This window comes from Lissotriton helveticus, chromosome 3_1 (genome assembly GCF_964261635.1).
Source record: "Lissotriton helveticus chromosome 3_1, aLisHel1.1, whole genome shotgun sequence".
Classification (NCBI taxonomy): domain Eukaryota; kingdom Metazoa; phylum Chordata; class Amphibia; order Caudata; family Salamandridae; genus Lissotriton; species Lissotriton helveticus.
The window spans coordinates 574,519,245-574,547,195 of NC_136061.1; the positions used below are offsets into that span (position 1 = coordinate 574,519,245).

At 47.6% G+C, this 27,951-nt stretch overlaps 1 protein-coding gene across 1 annotated transcript in view; it reads right to left on the reverse strand.

Moving 5' to 3' along the window:
- Positions 1-27,951, reverse strand: part of LOC144822714 (voltage-gated delayed rectifier potassium channel KCNH8-like) — a 1,606,123-nt gene that overhangs the window by 445,950 nt on the left and 1,132,222 nt on the right. Inside the window, exon 8 of the mRNA XM_078680531.1 lies at positions 17,205-17,492. Coding sequence (XP_078536657.1) covers positions 17,205-17,492 — 288 coding nt within the window. The remainder of the gene's footprint in view (positions 1-17,204; positions 17,493-27,951) is intronic.

The window sequence follows — 27,951 nt, forward strand, 5'->3', positions numbered from 1 at the left end:
GTCATACAGCAATCCATATCAGCTTTCCACGCCTCCACTTTGGGCGGCACACCCGCACCCCATAGCCTAGCTAGATTCCTTTTGGCCAACATCAAGCACAATTTGACCCATATTTTGTCTTTACTATTTAAGTTGGTGGGTACCCAGACATTCTAAAAGCATCTTTTGGCTTAAAGTCCAACATCTAGTCCAAGGACCTCACCAAGACAGTCATGGACTCCCTTTGAGTATCTCTGGATGTACACACATTCCCACAAAATATGCATAAATGTACCAGCCTGGCCACATTGCCAGATTACTGGGTCTCTATGAATCCATGCCACCAAGGGTAAGGGCAAACGTAAGGGGGACAATGGACAACCCTGTTGAGTCTCACGGCCCAGCGTGAATACACCCGACCTTTTATTGTTGACAACCACCTGCGCTAAGGGCTCTGTGTACAAAAGGCACATCCACCTGATGAAATTGGGCCCGAATCTCATCTTAGCCAAGACTGCAAACAGATACGGCCAATGAATAGTGTCGAAGGCTATCAAGGCATCTAGCGAAACCACAACTGCTGCTTCTTGGATCGTGCCCTGTTGTGCTCACACGCCTTGCAATCTCCTCAAATGTAGCGCGTTTTTTCGGTAAGGCATAAAACCCGATTGATCCGGGTGTACTAATTTTCCTATTACTTGAGCCAAACGGCCGGCCAGTAGTTTTGCTACAACTTTAGGCTCCGTATTTGACAAGGAGATGGGCCTATAGGAAGGGTGTATGGTAACCAATGTAGCCACCCTTTGATCTCAAGGTAGCAGTCCTGAATCAAGACTTTTGGTAAACATGGCCCGTAGGAATGGGCAATTATGTCCGGCTTCAGTTTATATAACTCGATCGGCAGCCCATTGGGGCCCAGAGATTTACCTGACTGGAGGTTTCTAATTGCCTGAGCAACTTCCTCGTTATTGAGCACATCTCTTTCATCTGTGGCCAAGGTAGGGAGCAGCATATCCGAGAGCAGGCCTAGCGAGTTCTCTTCTAGGAGGGAGGAACTCGCTTGGTGGTAAATAGAGCGATAATAATCTGCAAATTCGTTGGCTATCTCTTGTGGATCTGTTATTTCACCTGACCTCTCCAGTAGTTCTGGTACTAATCAACTCACCAGCTCTTTTTTGTCTAACCAGGCCAATAACTTTCCAGCCTTGTCCCCCAATTCATACAGCCTACCCTCTTTGACTCAGCTCAGTGTCTTGGCCATGTCAGTAGCAATGGATTTATATTCGTCTCTTTTCAGTTTCAGGGCATGAAGTCTGTCTTGCGTCACTGATCTCTCATTTTCCTCCTCCATGAGGAGGATCTCGATCTCGTCCTCTAAGCGGGCTAGCTCTTGTGACTTTCCTTTCCGCACACCGGCAATCAGTGAAAGTGCTTGACCCCTTAGTACAGTTTTAAAAGCTTCCCACAAGGTTTGAGATGACCGCACTGATTCCTTGTTTTCTAGAAAGTAGTTTTCAATAGCTTTTAAGAGTTTGCTTTTGGCCACAGGGTTCCGAAGGTACCAGGGGATGATGGGCGCTATTCTCCCCACCATTTTCTCACCCAGGACCACTTCTGCCCTTAAAGGGGAGTGGTCAGATATGCTTTGAGACAGGTGCCTAATTTCCTGAATATTTCCTATTTAGGACGCTGGAATTAGATGATAAGCTATTGTGTGCCCCTCAATGGAAGGTGTGTTGGATACTTTCCAGGTGATACACTCTCCACATGTCCACGAGCCCAATGTGTCTAGGAAATCCAGGAGCCACCTATGTGGGGGGCTTATATTACGGGGAGGAAAACCGGTCAAGAGAACCAGACACAAAGGAGTTAAAATCGCCTCCCATGACCAGGTAGCCTTCTGGGAATGACAGCTTGATTTTGCCTAAATCTTTGAAGATTTGGCCCAGTAACCCTGGTGGGACATACACTGCTACTAGAGTAAGTAACCTCCCCTCCCACTGCCCTGAAATTGCTGCAAAGCTACCCATCCCGTCAGTCCAGGTGTGTTGTATTGACAGCAGAAAGGAATTTTTTTACATAATGCCCACTCCCCTAGAACCCGTCGTAAAACCAGAATGAACCACTAGCCGGTAGCCCCATCTACTCATAGCTTTACGGGAATTGCCAACTAGATGCATTTCTTGAAGGAGTACCATGTCTGGGGCGTGTCGTTTAATATATTGTAATACAATACTAAGTTTTAGGTGGTCCCCGAGTCCATTTACGTTCCAACTCAGGATCTTAAAGTTTTTATCCCAGTGTGCACCCATTTGTGTAGTCGTAGTTTGCGTATTCCATCTCTCGTCTAATAATATTCAATGCCGCCCTCTCTGATAAAACCTGAAACAACCCAACCCCAACCCATCTACCCCCCTCCCTGCTCTCCTGCACTCTGGGCCTAAAACTGCCCATGAATCAAACTATGCAGTGTCTCGCCCAAACTTTAAACTAAAAGTAGAATATAGTGGGGGTGAAAAACTCCGCCTCCGTGACCCTTCCCCTTAATCAAAAACATTGTGCCTCACTAGGCGAACCACATAATGCCCATGAGGACTAATAAGACAATTAGCAATATCATCCAAACCGTTGTTCGTCATGTGGGCTCTGCCACTGCTTCAAATCCGTTTAGCCCACTCGGTTAAGTGTTCAGTACGAGTCAATGGCACCGAGCCCCCTCCAAACAGTGTTGTCAGTCGACATGGTCAGGTCTACCACTCAGCCAGCATTATGTTCTTTTGCCGCTCTCCAACCCGCCAGCCAGACTGCAGCCAACTCAGCATTATCAAAAAACAGGCTTTACCCTCATCTTCAACGCGAAGTCGGGCCAGGAACAGCATAGCGTACTTGAGCCCCTTGTCTAGAAGCTGTTTCTTCACTTCCAGAAATGACCGACGTTGTCACTGGACATTTAAGGTGAAGTCAGGAAAAAAGGAGATCTCTGGATTCTCGTACCTCAGTGGAGGGGCCACTTGCGCAGTGTGTAATATGGTATCCCTGTCCCTGAAGTTTTAGAGTTTCACCAACATTGGGCGGGGAGGTGTGCCAGGTTTCTGTCATCCCCAGGGGCTCTATGCGCCCTTTCCACCACAAAAAATCTTGATAACCCCTTAGGCTGGAGATGTTTAAGTATGAGGTCCTCCACAAAAAGGTCAGCCGCAGGACCCTCCACCCTCTCCGGCAGACCGATTATTCATACATTGTTCCTTCAGGTACCAGGTTCATAGTCATCTAGTTTGTCCTCTGCAAATTTACGAAAAGCCTGTAGGTCTTTGATATTCTTTAGCATTTGCGATGCGTCTCCGATGAGGCTAGAGGTGACAATCTCCATTTGTTTCACCTTCTCCCCAATTTTAGTCAGATCTGCCCTAATAAGCGTGACCTCTGACGTGATGGCGTCCATCCTTTGTTCCAAGGATGAGCGCACCCCATAGATCGCGTCCATGACATTCTTCAATGTTGGGCCTTGATGCTCCCCCTCTGGTCCGGTCGCCATTTTCCCTTTGGCATTGTGTTCGGAGTCAGTGGGCTTCTGTAACGCATATTTATCGAGCTTTGTCTGTTGTGACCCTTTCAAGCCTTTTTCTCCTTACATTTTCTCCCCATTAATCCAGGACCCGCCCTTGCCTCCTAGCCTTGGCCTCTCCCCTGCAGAGGAGCATCACACAATTTATCAGCACCCTTGTGTGCCTCGTAGACTGCAAAAGGCTGACCATCCCAGATCAGTATTAGGAAGAATCTCACAATGCCACTTCTTATGTGCGAGTCATGGTGTCTGTGACAAATACACCGCTCGGGCCCAATCAGCTGCAACTGTGGTGGTAATCTGTCCGACCCCCTACAATCCGCGAGTTCACCCAGAGTCTTCAGCCAGGGCCTAAGCCCTCAATTGACCCTCTCAGACGTTTGCCCAGAGCGCTATCTCAGCACTTGCGCACAGGTAGGTGAGCAGGGTAGATCGTGAAAGGGTGCCCGATACTATAGGGGGCGCTCTGTCATACCCCTGTTACAACACCCTGAGAAGAGGCCGTCACTCCACTTCGGCACCACACGAGCCAGTCCATTCATTGGCACTCGGGGTCCAGAGAGCCGGAAATGCCCGGCTAAACCACTTTGGGTGCTTCTGTCCTCAGCACCCCATACTGGCCCCTCTCTCGCAGCCTCCAGTGGAGTCACCACCTACCTCTTCTCAGTTGGCCCCGGTAGACCACCAGTGACGCTGGCAGTTCCTCCGTGAATCAATCTTGTCTCGTCCCGCCGAATGTCTGACGGATACCACGGCCTTGCGTTGGTGAGGGGCCGGATCGGCCACGTCGCCACACCCTGCTCTACTGAACGTCAGTCCCCGGCTCTCGATTACCGGAAGGCCACAAGTGTAGCATCAATATCTCGGCGAATTTTGGGACTAGCAGAGTCGTTCTTTGGCTTATCAGCACCTGCAGTGGTTCCTGTGGCCCCACCTATGTTTGGGTGACGAATTGGTGAGTCGGATTGCGAGAAACGATCAGGGTAGTTACAGAGCTAGTCTATCTAGTCGCCATTGTGCTCCGTGGCAAAGCCATGCCCCCGCAGGTACTGATTTTGATGTTCCCATTGCGGTGCCTATTTCATAGGCACCGCCATGGGAACGCCAAAGAACAGACCACCAGACAGGAGAAAACTCCTTATCTGAGAGTGGGTCAAACATTGGTGTGGTGGTGCTGGAGCGGGGCTATCCCACTTACTCACTGCTAAACTCATAATAAGGCCCCTAGTAATCAATTTCTTCTGTGTCCTCCGCATATCTGCACAACTAAACATGGTGGTCGAGCCATTTTCTACCTTGGCTCACACCATTGGAACAAGCTTCCCTTCTACATCGGCATCCTTGCATGCACCAGCCTGTCGGGCTTCAAGAACACCTTAAAACCAGGTTGTTTTAATGCTGCCTCTAACTCATCTACCTGCCAGTCACAAGCACCCAGATATCCCTACGGGGATGAGTTGTGCGCTATATCAAAGCCTAGATAACATAACATCTAACTGTTGAGCAGAATTCACCCACCAAAAGAGCAACAGCATCTCAACAGCATTCTGGAGGTATCACAATGGGCTTTTATGTTTTCCTGGCAGAATGCTATGGCACAGCTCCTGTGCACTAGCGTTTCCATCATGTAATCGAAGGACCCAAACAGTGTGATCATCAAAATGCTTTCAATGAAATACCCAACTATTGATTTCACGTCCCTTTCGCAGCACAATCATGTCATTTCAGATGACGGTGATTTGGTAATCCCATAGATTTTCAAAAAATGTTCTAAAAAAATCACAGACATGTTTTGTCTGGTTTGCCACGAGTCAAATGAATGTGTTGCATCTTATTATTCAGCAACCAAGAAGCCTGCACGTAACCAGGAAATAGAGTGACTAAAACATCACCTAATTAAAATTCAACGTTAATAAAATATGTTATGCTTTTGCTCTAGCGCTGAGCGGTTGGGTATGGATTTTGTCCAGCTTTTTCCCACACTGCCTTTCTATGGGGTTGCAATATTACCTCTCTTGACCAAGCAACAGCATTCTCTCTTCCCCTTCTAGGATGCTCTTGTGCATATGACCCAAGTCATTCTTTCTTGACAGCAGTCAGAAATCCATCACCCCAGAACTCCAGATCAATTTCACCCAGAGAAGCACAAAGTGTTTTTCATACAGGTGAGTTTTCCGTTATTGTCAACTCTACAATTCCATGATTTGGAGAAGTTTTTTTATAAAATGTTTGTTAATTAACTCCTTTGCCAACGTAATTCTTTCAAACGTATTGTTTGCAGCAAATTGTGCCACGTAAATCTACTATGTGGTACATTCTCCCACATGCAGACATGTTATGCCCCGATAAACTTCAGAACTAATGTACTCATGGAATAGTCTATTGCTTAGTACGCACGTTACCATTTGCGCCTCCTGTGGGGGATTCGTCTGTTCTTCCCGGAGAAAAACCTAAAAACGTTGATATAATCGCTGGCTTTCTCTAGACTGGATTATTGCAATTCTCTTCTGACAGACCTACCCAAATCCCACCTCTCCCCTCTCAAATCAATCCTCCATTCAGCAGCTTGCTTTATTTCAGGGTCTAAACGAAGCGACCACATCACTCCTATGGCTTCCCATTGAGGCAAGAGCTATTTACAAAATTGCCTGCATCACCCACAGAGCCTTGCATACTTCCTCCCCTCGTTACCTGGGGGCAGATGTATCAACATCGAGATTTGCGAATCTCAAATAGCGATTTTTTAGAAATCGCTATTTGAGATTGGCAAATTGGTATGTATGTAGAAAATCACATTTTTTTTGCTATTTCTTAAAATTCCTTAATTGCAATTAGCAAATTGCGACTCACAATTAAGGAATACTTTTCCATTCATTTCTATGGGCTAGGAGGCCCATAGGAATGAATGTGAAGTTATTCTCAATTTGCGATTCGGAATTTGAGAATCACAAATTGAGAATAATTTCAAGGGTGCAAGGGTGTCATAAGGACTCCCTGATGCACCCCTGAAATTCACATGTGTGGGCATATGGCGCACATACATGCCCTAAGGGCATGTATGTGCGCAACATAGCACCTTCAGAAATGCAAACAAGCATTTGCAATGCATCGGTCTCGCCTTTGGGACCTCATGTGTATTTAGCTATGCAGCACATTAGCCTGGGTGCTAAACATCTACTGTTCTTTAACATGGAGGGAAAATAAGCACCAAACTGCGTGACACGCAAGGTATGGGAACACATGAAGAGAAATATTGCCTTTCAGCGGGAAATGGTATAGTAAAAACCTTTCATATCGCTTACTTTGTCTGACAGTATGCCACATTGACTCATTTGTGGTCTCACTTAGTTGTGTTGGGAAAGACATGTACCAAATAAATCCCATTGTATTCAATATTATATGATTTAAATTTTTCCTGATCACTGCAGATTTTTGATGCAACCTTAAAAGAAACAGAATTAGTAAGTGTGCTGCTCAGAAATAAAACGTCAAAGATGCAGGCTTCTAAAAGTAAAGTCACCCTCCTGCATACGAGGAGCTAGAGTTGACAGGCTACTTTTATTCACGGTACATGAGATAAATCCATCCCACAGCGCTTTTGAAAATGGTTTTAAATCTATAAGCACCTTTCTGAAAAATATGGAAGTCAGCATTCATGAGTGTGATTGTGCAAATACGTGATACGATCTGCTACAATTTGGATGACTCGGTGCCACTCTTTTACGCGCCCGCTTAACCACCTAGTTTAACGTGAATTGTACTGCATATGTGGAATGTTCAGGGCAAAAGACACTTAGGTAGTCGACGACAACCTGCTACTATCTTCGAAATTCAGGAACATATACAGTCGCTGAGATTTGAAGCTGTCCCGTTTTAGCTACAAGTACCCAACCCCTCCACTCCTGAACTTTCTTTGCACCCTCGTATTTGTAGTTTTGCTGTCTCAGATATTTGTACAAACTGTAAGCGAGCGACTCAAAATAAAGTCGGACACCTCCCTATACGCTCAAGTCCAATGAATGCAAGTGAGGACTCTGGGCCACGGAGAGACAACTCAAGGGGAAAGAAAGTAAAGCGCATCCCAGGACGGATTCCCAGACGACAAGCGGGTCTGTGGCCCTCACCACCCCCAGGGATAGTTAGTGCCTGGCCGCCTGCATTAGCGGGCTGCAGCCGCCGTGGTTCCTGCTCTCCATGGCTGCCCCCTTGCGCAGGAGGAAGCGCACCAGGGGCTTCCAGCCCCCGGCAGCCGCCAGCTGCAGCGCCGTGTTGCCGTCCTCGTCGATGCAGTCCACTGGCGGCAGCGGGAGGGAGCTTGACAAACCCTCCGGCTGCACCTCCCGAGGAAGACGCCCGCCGCACTGGGACGAGCTGCTGCCACAGCCCTCTGGCTCCAGCAGCCGCCGGGCGCCTTCGCAGTCTTCCTCATCGCAGGTGTGCAGCAGCTGCTGGCAGCGGGTTGGGAGGCTGCGCTCCATGGCGGCGCCGGTGAGGACACACTGCAGCCCCGTTACTCAGAGGGGGTTGGCTTTGGGCAAGTCTTGTTCCTGGTGTTCCATCGAGTGCTGTACCCCCATAGAGCTCTGTACCCCCTACGTCACGGGGGTGCAGATTTCCATAGAATCGGCCTATCTGCCGCCGCTCCCCCATCGAGCTTTGCACCCCCCTGTTGAACAGCAGCACTAGGCTGCTGTTTAGTTTACCAAGCATTAATATTCACAAATATATCAAACAGCAAACATTTATTTACAGTCAAACTGCAGTGGGAGAAAAAAAGCACAAAAGGTGTCCTGCATCACTTGTCTGTTAAACCTTCTTGGAGCGTTTCCAAATGCTCGGACATCCGTCTACAGCCCCCGCAAATGCATTTTTTGGCACAAAGTGATGCAGGAGCCCGGGGTGTCCCAGGCGGGTCTGCACACCGTGCCTCTGCAGCTCGCACTGCACGTGCTCGGGATCAACAGTACGCCGAGCTCATCAGTGGTACCTTGAACTTACTGGCACCTTGAACTTTCCATAGGGCACGAAGCGGGCACTGCAGAACAGCGGCGCAGCAGCACCCGCAGCGCACAATACCAGGGCATGTTTCAATAGAGCATGCGCAAATGCAAAACGTTAGGGGGTACACGGAATAATGGTGGGATGTCATGTGTCGTAATGTGTGCATGCGCACCATTCTTGCGCATGCACAAAACGGGAGGGGGTACAAAGCTCGATAGGGTACAGAGCTCTATAGTACACCGGCTCTCCTTGGGCTGGGGCCAGGGGTCGCTGGCTGCTTCGGTACGCATGCGCTGGAAGCGGTTCTGAGTATGGAGCCTCCCTGTATGATCCGGGCCAGGACCCGAAGCCTTGGGTGGAAAGTAGTAGTGTCGGTTCCGTGTGAGGTTGGCACAGTTTTAAAGGATAAAAGTAAAGCAACCTGTTGCTGAATTTTAAAAGTTTGTTTCTTCACTTCAATGACTGTTTCATATCTGCTAAACTTTCAGTATGCATGTGTGATACCAGAAGCACGATGCGACCCTCTGATCCGGATTGGTATCCCAATGACCCGCAGCACGACGAGACGGCGTGCCAGGCACCAAAGAGGGGGGGGAGGGTCTAAAGGCAACATGGACAAAGCGTGAATGACAATAAGTACACAGCGAGCGCCCTGCTCCAGCAGGAATGATGAAAAAAGTCCTCACCCTGTAATCAAAGGACATAGTAACACGCCACCAGTAAACGATCCAATCCCGGTGGGCGGACCAAAAGGTGACAAGGCGGCAACAAGGAGGGACTAAGAAGCCTCCTTTCCAATCGTGACCCTCGTTTTGCATGCAGGATGACGCCAGCAAATGAGGAAGATGGGCGGGGCTTCAACTCCGCCTGAGAGAGCTTCGGAATCTGTATTGATTCCAAGAAGTTCTCGTATCACGAGAGCAGCGCATGCGCTGTCACGTCAGGCTGAGACCTAAAAAGGAGTCCAGTGTGGAAATATGCCCTACCTCAATTGTTGGTGTATTTACCTTTTTCTTCCCCATGCTGTCTTCAGAAGGTTCATATATCAGGAGTTAGAGGGGGGCCCAGCCCCGCCTCCTCTGGGTTCCGATGGGCATGGACGGGCCTGCCCTAGGCCCGGGCATGGCCCGCGCGCAGGACGCGCCGGGACCTGCAACGGTGTTTTGGGCACACCCCAGGCGCAAGGGAGGTTGGGTGGGGATTGTGGTCCCCCAGCGGCAAGATTTGCTGCTCTTCCCTCGGCGCAGAAAGATTGCAAATGCCCACCGTCCAGGTCCAGGTCAGAAGGCAAAATGAGGTGAGTGTTAAATCTCCCCGCTAATGTGAAAAGCGGCTGCGCATGCAGCAGGCCTGCGACAGTGTTTTAGGCAGACTCTAGGCGCAAGGGAGGTTGGGGATTGTAGTCCCCCAGCGGCAAGATTTGCGGCTTCTCCCTCGGCGCGGAAAGATTGCAAATGCCCAGCGTCCAGGTCCAGGTCATAGGGCAAATTGAGGTGAGTGTTAAATCTCCCCGCTGATGCGAAAAGCGGCTGCGCACGCAGCAGGCCTGCGACAGTGTTTTAGGCAGACTCCAGACGCAAGGGAGGTTGGGGATTGTAGTCCCCCAGCGGCAAGATTTGTGGCTTCTCCCTCGGCGCAGAAAGATTGCAAATGCCCAGCGTCCAGGTCCAGGTCATAGGGCAAAATGAGGTGAGTGTTAAATCTCCCCGCTGATGCGAAAAGCGGCTGCGCACGCAGCAGGCCTGCGACAGTGTTTTAGGCAGACTCCAGACGCAAGGGAGGTTGGGGATTGTAGTACCCCAGCGGCAAGATTTGCGGCTTCTCCCTCGGCGCAGAAAGATTGCAAATGCCCAGCGTCCAGGTCCAGGTCAGAGGGCAAAATGAGGTGAGTGTTCAATCTCCCAGCTGATGCGAAAAACGGCTAATTCAAGTCAAAGTTGAATTATCACAAGCTGAAGTAAAAATATATTAATAAAATGAATGTACTGCCTTCATCACATAGCCCATCATCTGCTGCACAATTTGCAGGTTTTATTAATCTTCTTTGTAGCTAAAGCAGCTCAAAAGTTAATAAAGTTATGCTTTAAAAAAGTTCATTACTAAACTTAAGCTGTTGATTGCTATGATCAGACATTTAAAGAGGTGACCAATGATCGGAATTTATCTAAACATGTAATAATCTAATATAATTTAAGAGGGCAGAACGAGTTCATTATTGCCATGCATTTTTCACATTTGAGTCATGTCCACTTCACAGGCACTGGTTCGAACCTGCAGGTACTTCAACAGATCACTCTGACATTAGCAGCACTACACGCATGTTGCATATCACTTTAGGTCCCAAGCATTCAATCGTTAAGTATCTCTTAGGGAAACGGGCATCAAAATATAAGTGGCATTAGTGTTTTTGAGAGCTGTTAATGAAAAGAGGTGCCATATATTTTGCCTTTCCGTGCCGCATAATTTATGCAGCCACCCTGCATCATTTGGTTCCCCCACTGCAGGATAATTCCAGTGGCCCTGCTTATATACACAAACTGACATAAAGCAGAAAGTGAAACATGATAAACGAAGCCAGGAGAACACAAGCATTTTTAATGCACTATGTCTCGCATTTACTCGAGTTTGAGCTATTGGCATTGTAAATGACAGTGCCTTTTATTTATGTTTTGTTTTTAAAACATGAATAAAAGGCATTGTCATTTATAATGCCAATAGCTTAAACTCGCGTAAATGCGAGACCTATTGCATTGCAAATGCTTGTTTTTAGTATGCACGGAGTAATAACGAGATTTGGCCAGAATCACACGCTGAGAATGGAACCCGGTTTCCTACGTTCAAAGTCTGCAGCTCTGGCCGTCGAACATCTGCTCTTGAATATACCGTGGTACTTGTCACACGTCAAGTTCAATCCTTACCTATGTTAATTTCATTCGGAATCATCTTTGTTTAACCCATTGATGTCATTGCTGGGTTGAGCTTGTTTCAGACCTTTTTTGACGGGGATCATTTTCTTTTTGGTCGTGTTTTCAAGGGACGTTGAGCGCATTTTCCCTCCTACCCGGTAGAACAGTGAGCTGGGAACAGAGCAGTTTGTACTCCTATAGTTATTGAGTGCGAACATAAGTGTGGGATGGGCTGGGGCTGGTCGGTTCATCCCAGTATGCCCGGCTCTAATAAGTACGGGGAGCTGAGTCCGGGCGGCAGACTTGACTTTGAAAGTGAGATGGCGACTCCTAGCAGAAGCTTTAGAAAGCGTGTGTTGGTGACTGGGGGAGCTGGCTTCATGTAAGTAGCGAAGGTTGATGGTGTATTGCTAGGAGCTGAAAACTAACTTTCTCTATTGCAAGTTATAGTTAGCACTTGCCCTCCCTGCTGTCAGTGGTTACTTCGCTGCAAGGTAACTGTTGCACGATAGCCTATGATGTCTACTTTAAAGACTCCTGTGTTATCACTTACTTCTTGGACGAGCCTTCTAATAGGTGCCGCCAATACCAGTGAGACTGGAGCTTCAATTTCTCGGGTCTGCTAATAAATGCTAACATATGTTTATAAAGTTCCAAACTGACATTTGTTCTAACGCTCCTGTACCGGTGAGACATGACAACGGCATCACGTCTCCCTTAGTAGTCCATCCATTTTGTTTACCCATTTCCTACATGTCATTTGCACCGGACTTGTATACGTGGGTAGAAAGTCAGGTACTGACTGCCACATGCACGAGTATCTGGAGACCTCTTGATTACACCACTGCACAGATCATAGCGGATTAGCGTTTGCTTTCTGCTCTGCCCCACGTCTCTTCGTCACGGTCGTCTACTTTGTCAATCTTCACACGTTCATGTCAAAATGATAAGCACGCTGCTTCCCTTATGCAACCTGTTATTCCCTTCTGCAGACCCGACTGGATACCTAAAACAAGCACACGCCGCCGCATGCGTTCACAGCACAGGTCTGTCTCCCTTGAGACCGGTGGGCGGACCAAAAGGAGACAAGGCGGCAACAAGGAGGGACTAAGAAGCCTCCTTTCCAATCGTGACCCTCGTTTTGCATGCAGGATGACGCCAGCAAATGAGGAAGATGGGCGGGGCTTCAACTCCACCTGAGAGAGCTTCGGAATCTGTATTGATTCCAAGAAGTTCTCGTATGACGAGAGCAGCGCATGCGCTGTCACGTCAGGCTGAGACCTAAAAAGGAGTCCAGTGTGGAAATATGCCCTACCTCAATTGTTGGTGTATTTACCTTTTTCTTCCCCATGCTGTCTTCAGAAGGTTCTTATATCAGGAGTTAGAGGGGGGCCCAGCCCCGCCTCCTCTGGGTTCCGATGGGCATGGACGGGCCTGCCCTTGGCCCGGGCATGGCCCGGGCGCAGGACGCGCCGGGACCTGCAACGGTGTTTTGGGCACACTCCAGGCGCAAGGGAGGTTGGGTAGGGATTGTGGTCCCCCAGCGGCAAGATTTGCTGCTCCTCCCTCGGCGCAGAAAGATTGCAAATGCCCACCGTCGAGGTCCAGGTCAGAAGGCAAAATGAGGTGAGTGTTAAATCTCCCCGCTAATGCGAAAAGCGGCTGCGCACGCAGCAGGCCTGCAACAGTGTTTTAGGCAGACTCTAGGCGCAAGGGAGGTTGGGGATTGTAGTCCCCCAGCGGCAAGATTTGCGGCTTCTCCCTCGGCGCAGAAAGATTGCAAATGCCCAGTGTCCAGGTCCAGGTCATAGGGCAAAATGAGGTGAGTGTTAAATCTCCCCGCTGATGCGAAAAGCGGCTGCGCACGCAGCAGGCCTGCGACAGTGTTTTAGGTAGACTCCAGGCGCAAGGGAGGTTGGGGATTGTAGTCCCCCAGCGGCAAGATTTGCGGCTTCTCCCTCGGCGCAGAAAGATTGCAAATGCCCAGCGTCCAGGTCCAGGTCAGAGGGCAAAATGAGGTGAGTGTTCAATCTCCCAGCTGATGCGAAAAGCGGCTAGTTCAAGTCAAAGTTGATTTATCACAAGCTGAAGTAAAAATATATTAATAAAATGAATGTACTGCCTTCATCACATAGCCCATCATCTGCTGCACAATTTGCAGGTTTTATTATTCTTCTTTGTAGCTAAAGCAGCTCAAAAGTTAATAAAGTTATGCTTTAAAAAAGTTCATTACTAAACTTAAGCTGTTGATTGCTATGATCAGACATTTAAAGAGGTGACCAATGATCGGAATTTATCTAAACATGTAATAATCTAATATAATTTAAGAGGGCAGAACGAGTTCATTATTGCCATGCATTTTTCACATTTGAGTCATGTCCACTTCACAGGCACTGGTTTGAACCTGCAGGTACTTCAACAGATCACTCTGACATTAGCAGCACTACACGCATGTTGCATATCACTTTAGGTCCCAAGCATTCAATCGTTAAGTATCTCTTAGGGAAACGGGCATTAAAATATAAGTGGCATTAGTGTTTTTGAGAGCTGTTAATGAAAAGAGGTGCCATATATTTTGCCTCTCCGTGCCGCATAATTTATGCAGCCACCCTGCATCATTTGGTTCCCCCACTGCAGCATAATTCCAGTGGCCCTGCTTATATACACAAACTGACATAAAGCAGAAAGTGAAACATGATAAACGAAGCCAGGAGAAAACAATCATTTTTAATGCACTATGTCTCGCATTTACTCAAAGTTTGAGCTATTGGCATTGTAAATGACAGTGCCTTTTATTTATGTTTTGTTTTTAAAACATGAATAAAAGGCATTGTCATTTATAATGCCAATAGCTTAAACTCGCGTAAATGCGAGACCTATTGCATTGCAAATGTTTGTTTTTAGTATGCACGGAGTAATAACGAGATTTGGCCAGAATCACACGCTGAGAATGGAACCCGGTTTCCTACGTTCAAAGTCTGCAGCTCTGGCCGTCGAAAATCTGCTCTTGAATATACCGTGGTACTTGTCACACGTCAAGTTCATTCCTTACCTATGTTAATTTCATTCGGAATCATCTTTGTTTAACCCATTGATGTCATTGCTGGGTTGAGCTTGTTTCGGACCTTTTTTGACGGGGATCATTTTCTTTTTGGTCGTGTTTTCAAGGGACGTTGAGCGCATTTTCCCTCCTACCCGGTAGAACAGTGAGCTGGGAACAGAGCAGTTTGTTCTCCTATAATTATTGAGTGCGAACATAAGTGTGGGATGGGCTGGGGCTGGTCGGTTCGTCCCAGTATGCCCGGCTCTAATAAGTACGGGGAGCTGAGTCCGGGCGGCAGACTTGACTTTGAAAGTGAGATGGCGACTCCTAGCAGAAGCTTTAGAAAGCGTGTGTTGGTGACTGGGGGAGCTGGCTTCATGTAAGTAGCGAAGGTTGATGGTGTATTGCTAGGAGCTGAAAACTAACTTTCTCTATTGCAAGTTATAGTTAGCACTTGCCCTCCCTGCTGTCAGTGGTTACTTCGCTGCAAGGTAGCTGTTGCATGATAGCCTATGATGTCTACTTTAAAGACTCGTGTTTTATCACTTACTTCTTGGACGAGCCTTCTAATAGGTGCCGCCAATACCAGTGAGACTAGAGCTTCAATTTCTCGGGTCTGCTAATAAATGCTAACATACGTTTATAAAGTTCCAAACTGACATTTGTTCTAACGCTCCTGTACCGGTGAGACATGACAACGGCATCACGTCTCCCTTAGTAGTCCATCCATTTTTTTTACCCATTTCCTACATGTCATTTGCACCGGACTTGTATACGTGGGTAGAAAGTCAGGTACTGACTGCCACGTGCACGAGTATCTGGAGACCTCTTGATTACACCACTGCACAGATCATAGCGGATTAGCGTTTGCTTTCTGCTCTGCCCCACGTCTCTTCGTCACGGTCGTCTACTTTGTCAATCTTCACACGTTCATGTCAAAATGATAAGCACGCTGCTTCCCTTATGCAACCTGTTATTCCCTTCTGCAGACCCGACTGGATACCTAAAACAAGCACACGCTTGCGTTCACAGCGCTCGTCGGCTGGCTCGTGCACAGGTCCTCTGCTAACGCGAGAGAAGCTGACGCCGGCGCCGTACGCGCTCACTGCGCTTGTTGGCGCACGGCCAGCTCCTGTCGCCTTTTTTACACCCCACCCCAACAGGAATCGCCAGCGCGCTGCAACGCTAGCTCTACCTAAACCAGTAAGCAGCTCCAGATTTCACCCCGGAGTTCCCTAGGAGACTAGAGGGAGTCTACTCTGGATGCATGGGGCTACAAAAAACGAGAAGCTACACTCAGGGATTGCACTCTGGACTTCCATTGCAGTCCTGAATAGGTAAGATCTAAGTATCGTCAGGTAAGTACTGGGGGGCGGTGAGGGGTCTGTGTGCCTGCGTGTGTGTGCATGCAAGTGTGTGTGTGTGTGTGCATTCGTGAGTGTGGCTCTGTGTGCGCGCGTGAATGAGAGAGGCTGACGCTGTGAATGTGCAACAAGAGATGTGCACGGCTCCGGGCGGCTGGGAGTGCGCGCCCACTGTGTGAAATCGACGCGCGTGCACAGGCCTGTCTCCCTTGAGAGCGCAACTCCATAGCAATAGGTCTCGAGCGAGACCTAAAAAGTGCTTTTGTGAAAGAAATTGCAAATTACCACCAACTTCAAGTTGGTGGTAATTTGCGATTTCTTAACGAGAAAGCGCACAACTTGGGTGCTTCATACATTAAATTTAAGGAATCGCAAAATTTGCGATTCCTTAAATGCAATCGCAAAATAAGGAATCGCAAATTTGCAATTCCTTATTTTGCACTCAAATTTGCTACATACATACTATTTAGTGAAAATGAGTTTGCAAACGCCGAAATTCTCTGAATTTCGGCGTTTGCGAACCCATTTGAGCTTTATATATCTGCCCCCTGGTGACTAAATTGAAATTGTCCGGAGGCTCTAGACCTTCTCGCAATGCGGAAAAGCTCCTGCTTGAGCCCCTCTCCTTCAAAAGGGAAAGATCGATGGCGCAATCCTTCTCAGGTAATGCAGTGAGAATCTGGAACTCGCTTCCCCCATTGCTCCGTGCCACCGCCTCTACCCGGATCTTCAAAGCTGACCTCAAATCTCTTCTCTTCCAAAGACACTTTCATAAATAATACTTTCTTTCTCAGGCCCCTCTAGGAAGTTCGCTCATCATTGTAAATTTGTAATTTTTTCTTGTACACTCCTCACCCTTGCTTGCTGTGTTGGATTTTGTGTTTGTGTACCCTACCTTTTTAGTCTCCTTTTTATCTTTGTAATGTTCTATTGTGTAACACTTTTCTCTTGTAACGTAACAGGTTCTTTTGTACAGTGCTTTGACACCTTCGGGTAATGCCCACGCTTTATAAAAATACACTAAATAAATAAATAAAACTGACATTGGTTCGTAATTAACGATAAATGTCAGTTTTGAGCACACAGTATAGTTATTATATTTTTCCTAATATAATTAATTATAATAATAATTACATATTGAAATTTCTGGTATTATTATCACTGACATTTTTCAAATTCTGCACAAAAATCCCAAAATATTAATTAAATGACAACATTTCTTCATGGCCGGTGAAGTGTATATGTCCACTAGCGACGCAGTATTTTCCATCACTGCGATCCTTTCACATTGGTTACTGGTTCGGTTGCACCTCCCACCCGCTGTGACATCAGCATGCGTCACTCACCTCCGATCAGCATGGTGCAGATTGAGAAGATCTTTTCAGTGTCAGTGTTGGCCGACACGTTACCGAAGCCCACACTGGTCAGACTACTGAGTGCGAAGTAGAGGGAAGTGATGTAGGAGCTGCGGATGGAGGGCCCGCCCACCAGCTCGAAGGTAGTGGTATTCCCCTCGCGGCTCTCATTAAGGTAGATCACAGCAGGGGAAGAGTTGTTGGTTGACGAGTGAGTCTTGGCAACCATGACGGTGCTATACTGCGTGCCCAGGCGCTTGGCCAGCTCATGCAGCCAACCTAAGAGAGGCAAGGGATAAAAGACTCACGTCACATGTGATATAAGAGGAAATAAAGAATTTGCAACAGTTGCATATGTGTCTAGTTAGCAAATTAACATAATTTGAGAATTAGAGTAGTTACATAGAATCATAAGTAATACAGTCTCAGAGTAGATCAATAGCTTAATTAGTTGCATGACTGTTGTATCAGGCGTATTTTCATAGTTAGTAATTTGGTTACCATAATTCCAAGTCGTCTAGTTCCATATTTAGCATAGTTTTATATTCAGTACAGTTTCATGACTAGTACAGCTCCACAGTTACCATAGTTCTGAATTAAATAAAGTGTCAAAGTTGCTAAAATTCCATAATTCCATAATACAGGTCCAGATTTACTAAAATCCCATAATTATTCTTAAATCCATAGTAAGCATAATTCTATGCTTGATATAGTTTCCTGGTTACCTTACGTATAGTAGTGTCATAGTTCGATAATTGATGAATTAATTAATTGAATAAAAAACCAATTTGTTTGTAACATTTTTAAACTGCCCAGGTCACCAGGAGGCTCTTTTAGAGAGTTACCAGCAGACGGAAGTGTGGCAGGGAAAGAACCGTGCCATGTGCATTCAGGGGAGTAACTGAAGTCCTCAGAAGTCAGAAGCCACTGATGCCCTCAAGCAGACCAGGTGTGTAGTTCAGGTGGTCTTACTTCAGGGAAAGGAAAGCTTTTTTTCAAGAGGTCGGAGGTTCATGAATGCTGAATTTGGGCGCTGAGCTGACTTTTAGGATAGGGCACACAGATGAGAGAACCTGGCATCCGGACATAGATGCTTTGTGAACCAGGTATGGTCTTTGAAGTCTGCTCATTGCTGGATTGTTAACCAATGCACATCTTTCCTTTATAACTTGATGTAGTTGGACTCTTTCAACCTGAAGATTGGTCAAATAATATAATTATGGGCCCTCTCAAATCTTGCTAGAGTTTGCACTAGAAATCATGTGTGCGCACTGTTAATATCAAGACAGGAAGCTGTCACTTCGTGGACTAAGACTAGTATTTGCAGCGGAAGAAGAAGCCAGGGATTTACCTGGTAACTTGCAGAAAGTGGAAGACACACTTCACTGCAGTACTGTACGATGGCACGGGTTAAGGGCAACATCAGTTGAGCCTGGGAGAAAAACCTTTGATGGATTGAGGCCGAGATAGGGTGAATATAAACAACTTCGGATTTAAATGGGGCACTTTGTGAGCTGCTGTTGACCGCCATCATCATAAGTATTTATACCCCCCACTGTCACGCCACATGTACTCATTCAGCCCACACTGTAGGGAGCCTATGCCTATCCCACTGTGTAACTCTGTCCCTATGGCGTCTATTAAATCTCTTTCCAGCCTCTTTCAATGACCATGTATTCCCTTCCAGTGTAGAGGACCGAACAGGTGTTTTTTGCTAACTTCTGATACGGCTCCTTCAGAAACGTGCCCAGGGTTATCAAACCCCTATTCAGCCTTCTTTTCTGTAATAGAACCGCCCAGTTATTGGCTGCCTAGTTCGTTGCACAGTTGGATACAGAAAGACTCAAGTGGGATCCATCTTTGTTCAAGTTTCCCTAATGGTACTACGTTGTATTAGAATTGCTAACATCTCATTTACATATTCAAATTGGCAATAGCTACAGAATGGCTAAGGGAAGGACAGAGAGTGCACTTTAGATCCATAATGGAGAATCTCCCACAGAGAAGTTTGCTGATTCACAGACCAATAGCAAATACTTTTCTCCTGTGTACCATTATTGAAGTGTGTCCGTTCCAACCTGTGGAGGGTTGAATCAGAGCACGAGTACAGGAATGGCTTTGTTTCAAAAATGCTTCTTCCTCCGTTATTGTACGTTCTTGAAAAAATACAGGGTTGTCATGTTGGCACTCGGTTTTTAGATTGCTGACACCAGCCAATTACTTGGGCACTAAGTGATTTTACTTGCAGACATGTGTGCCGGTGCTTGCTTGTGGCTGTGCCCACTGTGGGTCACCTGGGTGCTGTCCGTGGGCAGACCTCGTCCTCGATAGTAGAATAATGCGCTGCATTTCCCTGCGGTTGTGGCTTGAAGGGGCGGGCACTGCAAGTTGCTGTCCAAACCTGTGTGATTTTGACTTGTTTTTTATTATTCTTTCTCAATATTGCATTAAGGGTGTTGTCCATTTAACCACGGCCTAATTTGTGTCAGCTGTGTAAACTGTCAGGAAATATCCAGTACAACTGCACTTTTCTTAGGTGTCGGTAGAGTGCTCGAGTGTGCAGTGCTGGCTCCTCTGCTATGGCCGAGGGGTGTTGACCCCTCCCAGCCTCAAAACTTGTCAAGTAAAGCGATAATAAAATGTGTTAAATATTGTTATATTTTTCAGGCTCTATGAGCCAGTCTTGGGGGGCGGGGCATTCACGAGAGCAGTGCAGTGACGAGAGGAGTGGTGGGCATTGCACTCAGTGCGCATGTTGGTTTGGCCAGCCGTCTCAGGGCAGCCAAACTGACATTGCCATGGAGCTGTCTCCAACCCAGCTGCGTTGCTGGGTTGGAGAAAGCAAAGCACATGCTCCCAGTCTGCCCAGGAGCGCAAATTCACTGTGCTCAGGCCAATCCTGACACTGCTTTCAAGCATGAGAGCAGTACCAGGATTGGCCGCAGGGGACACTGGGAGAATGTGTGCTGCAGCAGGACACAGAGCAGAGGAGCGCCGGCGGCAAGTAAGTTAGTTTTCTACAATTTTTTTTAGATGTTCTATCCGTTATCGCCCCCCTCCCTGTTGTCTGTCATAACCCCCCCCCCCACTCCACCCCCAGACCAGCCACTACTGTGCGTGTGTGTGCACCCGTGTGTTGCTCGGGTTGGAGTGAATTGCAGAGTGTGTTTAAATTGATTCTAACGACATGCTGCTCGGTTGGCGATCTGCTTTTTCCTGTATAATCCTAGAATATACGGTGAATTAAACATGTTGCTCATATGACCAAGTAATCAGCAAGTTCTGTGCTAGTAGTACACTACCATACCAGTGTCAACATGCAATTTTTGGGTTCTTTACAAACATTTCTAAGGTAATTTAACATGATGAACAATGTATTATACTCGGAGCAGATAGTAAGCTTTCCTAAAACGTAGAGACAAAATGAGAAAAAAAATAAAAAAAAATAAACATGGTGGACTAAATATTTCCTTTCTGTTATCTCTGGACAGCTAGACAAACAGAGCAGAAAAAAGAAAAACAAAATGTTTGTTTTTTCACTTAAACAGCCGCTTTAATTATGCTCCCTGATCTGGCTTTTCCCTTGGCTGCTGGACGTAGGCATTATGAACTCAACTGTAATAACCTATTATAGTCAGCGGTAGAAGTGCATTATAGAAAGTACGGGAACTGTGACGCTCCATGCAATGGAGCGAGGTCAGTGATCATGGGGCTGGGGTCATAGGTGTGAGCAAAAAAAACAAAATATCCTGTACATTTTTGGGGTTTTTAACCATCAGCTAGCAACATATAAAACAATGTGGAGCTTAAATGAAAAATATATTAAAGAGTTGTTACTCAGTGTAAAATACACCATTGTACATTATGAAACCTCTAGTAGTTAATGCACTGCTGAGGTCTGCGTGTAACAAGAGAGTCACATAATTACATCTTATTTGCTGCAGTGGAGAATAGGGACTTGGGTATTTTTAGTGCTATGAAGTCACAGTCTGTGACAGAAGGCATTATGAACATGTAAGTCATTATACTGAATTTGCATCACACACAGTATGATAGACTGCTATAAAATGCGTAAAAAGGTTTAAGATAAAATGGTGCTTTCAAAATATAGATTTTTATAATACCCAGACTGTATGTAATGCAATTTGTTTTTACATAACTGTCCCTTCAATATAACAGCGCTATATAAATACAATTACAATTAAAAGTATGTACTTCACAGCTCAGTTGTTAACTCGTTGCACTACCACTCAAAAAGAATGATTCTTTGTCATCACAGAGCTTTTGAGTGATTTGATCAATTAAAGTCAGTACCGGCTCCCAAGCATCCTTTACATTTGCAGATTACCCTTTACATTTGCAGATCAACTCGTTGCGCATTTTTACATTTCTTTCAGGCGGCAGCCACCCTGGCAGGAAGGCTTGTTTAGTTGTCGGCCTGGCTTCGGCTTCACAGCATAGGAGACTCACTGAATGACACTTCAGCTGAAGCATTTAAACTATCGGAATTAACCGTCCTGGGGTGGTTGTCTTTTCACAAAAAGTAGGGGGACGGTTTTTCATAAATCAAAAATATATCTGAGTGACATCAAATAGATAACTAGATCAGAGCTCGAATTGTCAGTAATGTCACTCAGAACCCCGAGGTGAAAACCATCCCCGTAATTTGCTTTTTACACATCTATAAATTTATGTCAAGTAAAAAAACATCTGCCCCTGCTTTAAACTTCTACGCGAAGGAGTAAAGGGGGCTCTATACACAATATGACCTCTCCTCCCTGTTAAAAATTAAGAAAAATACCTGACTTCCTGCCATCCTCACCCCCCTCCACACACCCCCTCGCGCCCCCCCCCCCCACACCACCACTCTCTCTTCCTTCCCTTCCCCCTCCTTCAGACACTGTGCTCCCAGCATTCCAGTGCTTCTCTTCCTGGCTCTCACAGATCCCATCCATAGGAGCCTGGAATTCCTTTATGAGGTAGATACGAGATAGGTCCCCTCTGTTGCTGTGTCACAGCAGTGAATGATCAGATGTAGAATCTGACATTGACTTTAAGGGCTTTTTAAGGAGAGTCATACATAAAGAAATTACGACAGGTTTTTGTACAGGGAGTGCAGAATCCCATGCATTATATAGAAACAGCAACAGTACCACCCAAGAAAGCACTTTAAGCCTCGCAATAGAATGTAATATCTAAATGTTTATACAATATAAAACCCAGGGCGAACATTGCCTGGCAAATTCTTTAAAGTGCACTTTCAAGAAATCGAAAATGACAAAGCCTAGAATTCTGTAAGACATTTCGTATTGGTCAAAAATATTTTTTAAAGTGATAGGTGTCCTTCAAGAGTGGCTGCAGATCGTCTGACACAGAGCCAGATCTGGGGGGGAGGCCAGCAGATGCAGAGCCAGGCAAGGCACAGGGAGGAGTATCAATGAAATTCATTAAAATATTGTTTCTTCCTCCTTAATCCTGCTGCGTTTCATTTCCTGATGTGCCCCGAGAAGTCCTGCTCTCTTCCTTTCTCGTGCTTACCCCACCTCCTGGCACACGGGTTTACCGAGATCCGGACTTGAAAGCTGGAAGTAATCAGAGATTAAAACCAACAGGGTTTCTGATCTCTCCTATATTTTCATGTTGACCTTCAGCGCAAGTTTTTTTATCAAAATGAAAAATGCAAATGAACCTCACAGAGGGTTGGAGCTGATAAATATTGCTGCTGCGACCCAGGACCAAACTGAGAACACAAACCAGCCCTGGAAATTCTGTAGAACCGGCCCCGCGGGGGGAGCGGAGGGTCGGGGGGGGGGGGGAGGTTGAGGGGAAAGAGAGACGGAGGGTCACTGCGGGGTGCTAGTGACTAGCGTTAAAGCACAGCAGTTGCTGAGGAGGGGTGCTAGTGTGAAGCACTGCTGTTGCTGAGGAGGGGCGCTAGCGTGAGTCGCTGCTGTTGCTGAGGAGGGGTGCTAGCGTGCAGCACTGCTGTCGCTGAGGAGGGGTGCTAGCGTGAAGCACTGTGGAGCACTGCTGTTTCTGAGGAGGGGTGCTAGCGTGAAGCACTGTGAAGCACTGCTGTTGCTGAGGAGGGGTGCTAGTGTGAGAGCACTGCTGTTGCTGAGGAGGGGCGCTAGCGTGAAGCACTGCTGTTGCTGAGGAGGGGCGCTAGCGTGAGTCGCTGCTGTTGCTGAGGAGGGGTGCTAGCGTGCAGCACTGCTGTCGCTGAGGAGGGGTGCTAGCGTGAAGCACTGTGGAGCACTGCTGTTTCTGAGGAGGGGTGCTAGCGTGAAGCACTGTGAAGCACTGCTGTTGCTGAGGAGGGGTGCTAGTGTGAGAGCACTGCTGTTGCTGAGGAGGGGTGCTAGCGTGAATCACAGCTGTTGCTGAGGAGGGGTGCTAGCGTGAAGCACTGCTGTTGCTGAGGAGGGGTGCTAGCATGAAGCACAGCTGTTGCTGAGGAGGGGTGCTAGCGTGAAGCACTGCTTTTGCTGAGGAGGGGTGCTAGCGTGAAGCACTTCTGAAGCTGAGGAGGGGTGCTAGGGTGAACAACGGCTGTTGCTGAGGAGGGGTGCTAGCGTGAAGCACTGCTGTTGCTGAGGAGGGGTGCTAGCCTGAAGCACTACTGTTGCTGAGGAGGGTTGCTAGCGTAAAGCACTGCTGTTGCTGATGAGATGTGCTAGAAAGAAGTACAGCTGTTGTTGTGGAGGGGTGCTAGCATGAAGCACTGCAAATCACAGCTGTTGCTGTGGAGTAGTGCTAGCGTGAAGCACAGCTGTTGCTGAGGAGGGGTGCTAGCATGAAGCACTGTGAAGCACTGCTGTTGCTGAGGAGGGGTGCTAGCGTGAAGCACAGCTGTTGCTGAGGAGGGGTGCTAGCATGAAGCACAGCTGTTGCTGAGGAGGGTTGCTAGTGTGAAGCACAGCTGTTGCTGAGGAGGAGTGCTAGCGTGAAGCACAGCTGTTGCTGAGGAGGGGTGCTAGTGTGGAGCACTGCTCTTGGGGGGGAGGGGTGCTAGCATGAAGCACTGTGAAGCACTGCTGTTGCTGAGGAGGGGTGCTAGCGTGACGCACAGCTGTTGCTGAGGAGGGGTGCTAGCGTAAAGCAAAGCTGTTGCTGAGGAGGGTTGCTAGCGTGAAGCACAGCTGTTGCTGAGGAGGGGTGCTAGCGTGAAGCACAGCTGTTGCTGAGGAGATATGCTAGCGTGACACACAGCTGTTACTGAGGAGGGTTGCTAGTATGAAGTACAGCTGTTGCTGAAGAGGGGTGCTAGCATGAAGCACAGCTGTTGCTGAGGAGGGTTGCTACCGTGAAGCACAGCTGTTGCTGAGGGGTGCTAGCTTGAAGCACTGCTGTTGCTGAGGAGGGTTGCTAGCGTGAAGCACAGCTGTTGCTGAGGAGGGGTGCTAGCATGAAGCACAGCTGTTGCTGAGGAGGGTTGCTGGCGTGACGCACAGCTGTTGCTGAGGAGGGTTGCTACCGTGAAGCACAGCTGTTGCTGAGGAGGGGTGCTAGCGTGAAGCACTGCTGTTGCTGAGGAGGGTTGCTAGCTTGAAGCACAGCTGTTACCGAGGAGGGGTGCTAGCATGAAGCACAGCTGTTGCTGAGGAGGGTTGCTAGCGTGACGCACAGCTGTTGCTGAGGAGGGTTGCTAGCGTGAAGCACAGCTGTTGCTGAGGAGGGGTGCTAGCATGAAGCACAGCTGTTGCTGAGGAGGGTTGCTAGCGTGACGCACAGCTGTTGCTGAGGAGGGTTGCTAGCGTGAAGCACAGCTGTTGCTGAGGAGGGGTGCTAGCATGAAGCACAGCTGTTGCTGAGGAGGTTTGCTAGCATGAAGCACAGCTGTTGCTGAGGAGGGGTGCTAGCGTGAAGCACTGCTTTTGCTGAGGAGGGGTGCTAGCGTGAAGCACTGCTGCAGCTGTGGAGGGGTGCTAGCGTGGAGCACTGCTGTTGCTGAGGAGAGGTGCTAGCATGAAGCACTGTGAAGCACTGCTGTTGCTGAGGAGGGGTGCTAGCGTGAAGCACAGCTGTTGCTGAGGAGGGGTGCTAGCATGAAGCACAGCTGTTGCTGAGGAGGGTTGCTAGCGTGAAGCACAGCTGTTGCTGAGGAGCGGTGCTAGCGTGAAGCACAGCTGTTGCTGAGGAGGGGTGCTAGCGTGAAGCACTGCTCTTACGGAGGAGGGGTGCTAGCATGAAGCACTGTGAAGCACTGCTGTTGCTGAGGAGGGGTGCTAGCGTGATGCACAGCTGTTGCTGAGGGTTGCTACCATGAAGCACAGCTGTTGCTGAGGAGGGGTGCTAGCATGAAGCACAGCTGTTGCTGAGGAGGGTTGCTAGCGTGACGCACAGCTGTTGCTGAGGAGGGTTGCTACCGTGAAGCACAGCTGTTGCTGTGGAGAGGTGCTAGCGTGAAGCACTGCTATTGCTGAGGAGGGTTGCTAGCGTGAAGCACAGCTGTTCCTGAGGAGGGGTGCTAGCATGAAGCACAGCTGTTGCTGAGGAGGGTTGCTAGTGTGATGCACAGCTGTTGCTGAGGGGGTTGCTAGCGTGAAGCACATCTGTTGCTGAGGAGGGGTGATAGCATGAAGCACAGCTGTTGGCTGAGGAGGTTTGCTAGCGTGAAGCACAGCTGTTGCTGAGGAGGAGTGCTAGCGTGAAGCACAGCTGTTGCTGGGGAGGGTTGCTAGAGTGAAGCACAGCGGTTGCTGAGGAGGCCTGCTAGCGTGAAGCACTGCTGTTGCTGAGGAGTGGTGCTAGCATGAAGCACTGTGAAGCACTGCTGGTGCTGAGGAGGGGTGCTAGCGTGAAGCACAGCTGTTGCTGAGGAGGGTTGCTAGTGTGACGCACAGCTGTTGCTGAGGAGGGGTGCTAGCGTGAAGCACAGCTGTTGCTGAGGAGGGGTGCTAGCATGAAGTACAGCTGTTGCTGAGGAGGTTTGCGAGCGTGAAGCACAGCTGTTGCTGCGGAGGGGTGCTAGCGTGAAGCACAGCTGTTGCTGAGGACGTGTGCTAGCGTGAAGCACAGCGGAAGCTGAGGAGGGGTGCTAGCATGACGCACTGCTTTTGCTGAGGAGGGGTGCTAGCATGAAGCACTGCTGTTGCTAGAGCATAGAGCCCTGCTTTTGCTGAGGAGGGGTGCTAGCATGAAGCACTGCTGTTGCTGAGGAGGGGTGCTAGCATGAAGCACTGCTGTTGCTGAGGAGGGGTGCTAGCGTGAGTCACTGCTGTTGCTGAGGAGGGGTGCTAGCGTGACGCACTGTGAAGCACATCTGTTGCTGAGGAGGGGTGCTAGCATGAAGCACTGTAGTGTAGTTCCTATATTCCCAATAGGCTCTGCGCATTGGAATAATATAAACAGCAGTGTAGACGTAGGACTGAGGTCGACTAGGTCTCTACTGACTATATTAGACTTAATTAGTTTTGCCAGCTACCTCAGAGGTCACTAGAAACTTTCTCGAATAAACAAGGAGGTGTTTAACTTCCCTGGATAGACAAGAAGGGATTAGCTTCTGACAACCATAATCATGACAACTTTGCTCCCTCAGAATAAGAGTGTATCTCTAGAGTCATGTGAAAACAATAGACAGCTACTTTACTCAGTCAATCGTGCATACTTAGTTTCACCAGAGTGCAGAGAAATAGAGAGACGGGCGTGTTCAATAAAAGGTGATATTTATTGAGCAGTCTTCTTTCTCATGCAAGAGAAATGAATTGCCACAATTGCAATACTTAACATAAAGTAAAGTGCGTACAGTAAAAGGAGTATTATAAAATAATACTGTAAAAGCATTGATATGGTTTCTTAGCCATATGATACTTTAAAATGGATAAAATATATACATACATATATACATTGACTAACGTACTCAACTGGTGCTTCTAAATACGCCTACCCCGGTGTACCTCAGCTAAGCCTAATACGTGGGAAGGAGTAAGTAAGTGGCAGTTTAAGTTAAGTTGGTTTTGCCAAGGATCTGAGTCAAGAATTCTCTTTAAGGGTTTAGTCAGCTCCGTACCTGGGTAATAGAAAGCAGGAGGTTTGGTATCTCTCTCTCAGGACTCGATATCCCAGCAACCCTCAAGGGCGGCTGAGAACACCGGAGCTGGAATTCTCGGCAGGAGAAAAGACAGCGTCTCTCTCAGTGCGTCAAAAGGGAGGGGCGGCGTCCGTGGGCTCTCACATCAGCTGGGCTCTCAGGCAAGTAGACAGCCGCTCTGCTCCAAAGCACCGTGTGTTTGCTTAAGGCAACGTTGGAATATTTATACCTGAAAGGTGCAGGGTTTGACGTAAGGTTGGACATAAGACGTCAATAAAGATGTCACTAAGAACTGACCGTTCTTACAGTGCTCACAGGAGTTCTAGGACAAATCAAAACAAAAGCATGGGGAATTCCCAGGTTGCTGGAGGTTTGGTTTGTTTAGAGAACTCGTTGTACTTTCTAGGATTCTGGGGTAGTAGCCTTGCTTAATTTGGACTGCATGGGCTACGACTAAATATGGATATGATTCTTATGCCTTTATAAGGATATTATTTATTATAACCACATAAGGGCATAAATCAGGAATATCGAATTAGGGTCCTAGATAGAAATACAACACCCACTCCACGATCTAATGTCCCTCATTACTTAAAACTAAGCAATAGTAAACATATAACGGTGCATGTGTTTTCCAACCCACCCCAAAATACATCATTTTTGCATTTGAAATGGTATACGGTAAATACACGAAAATGAGTATTG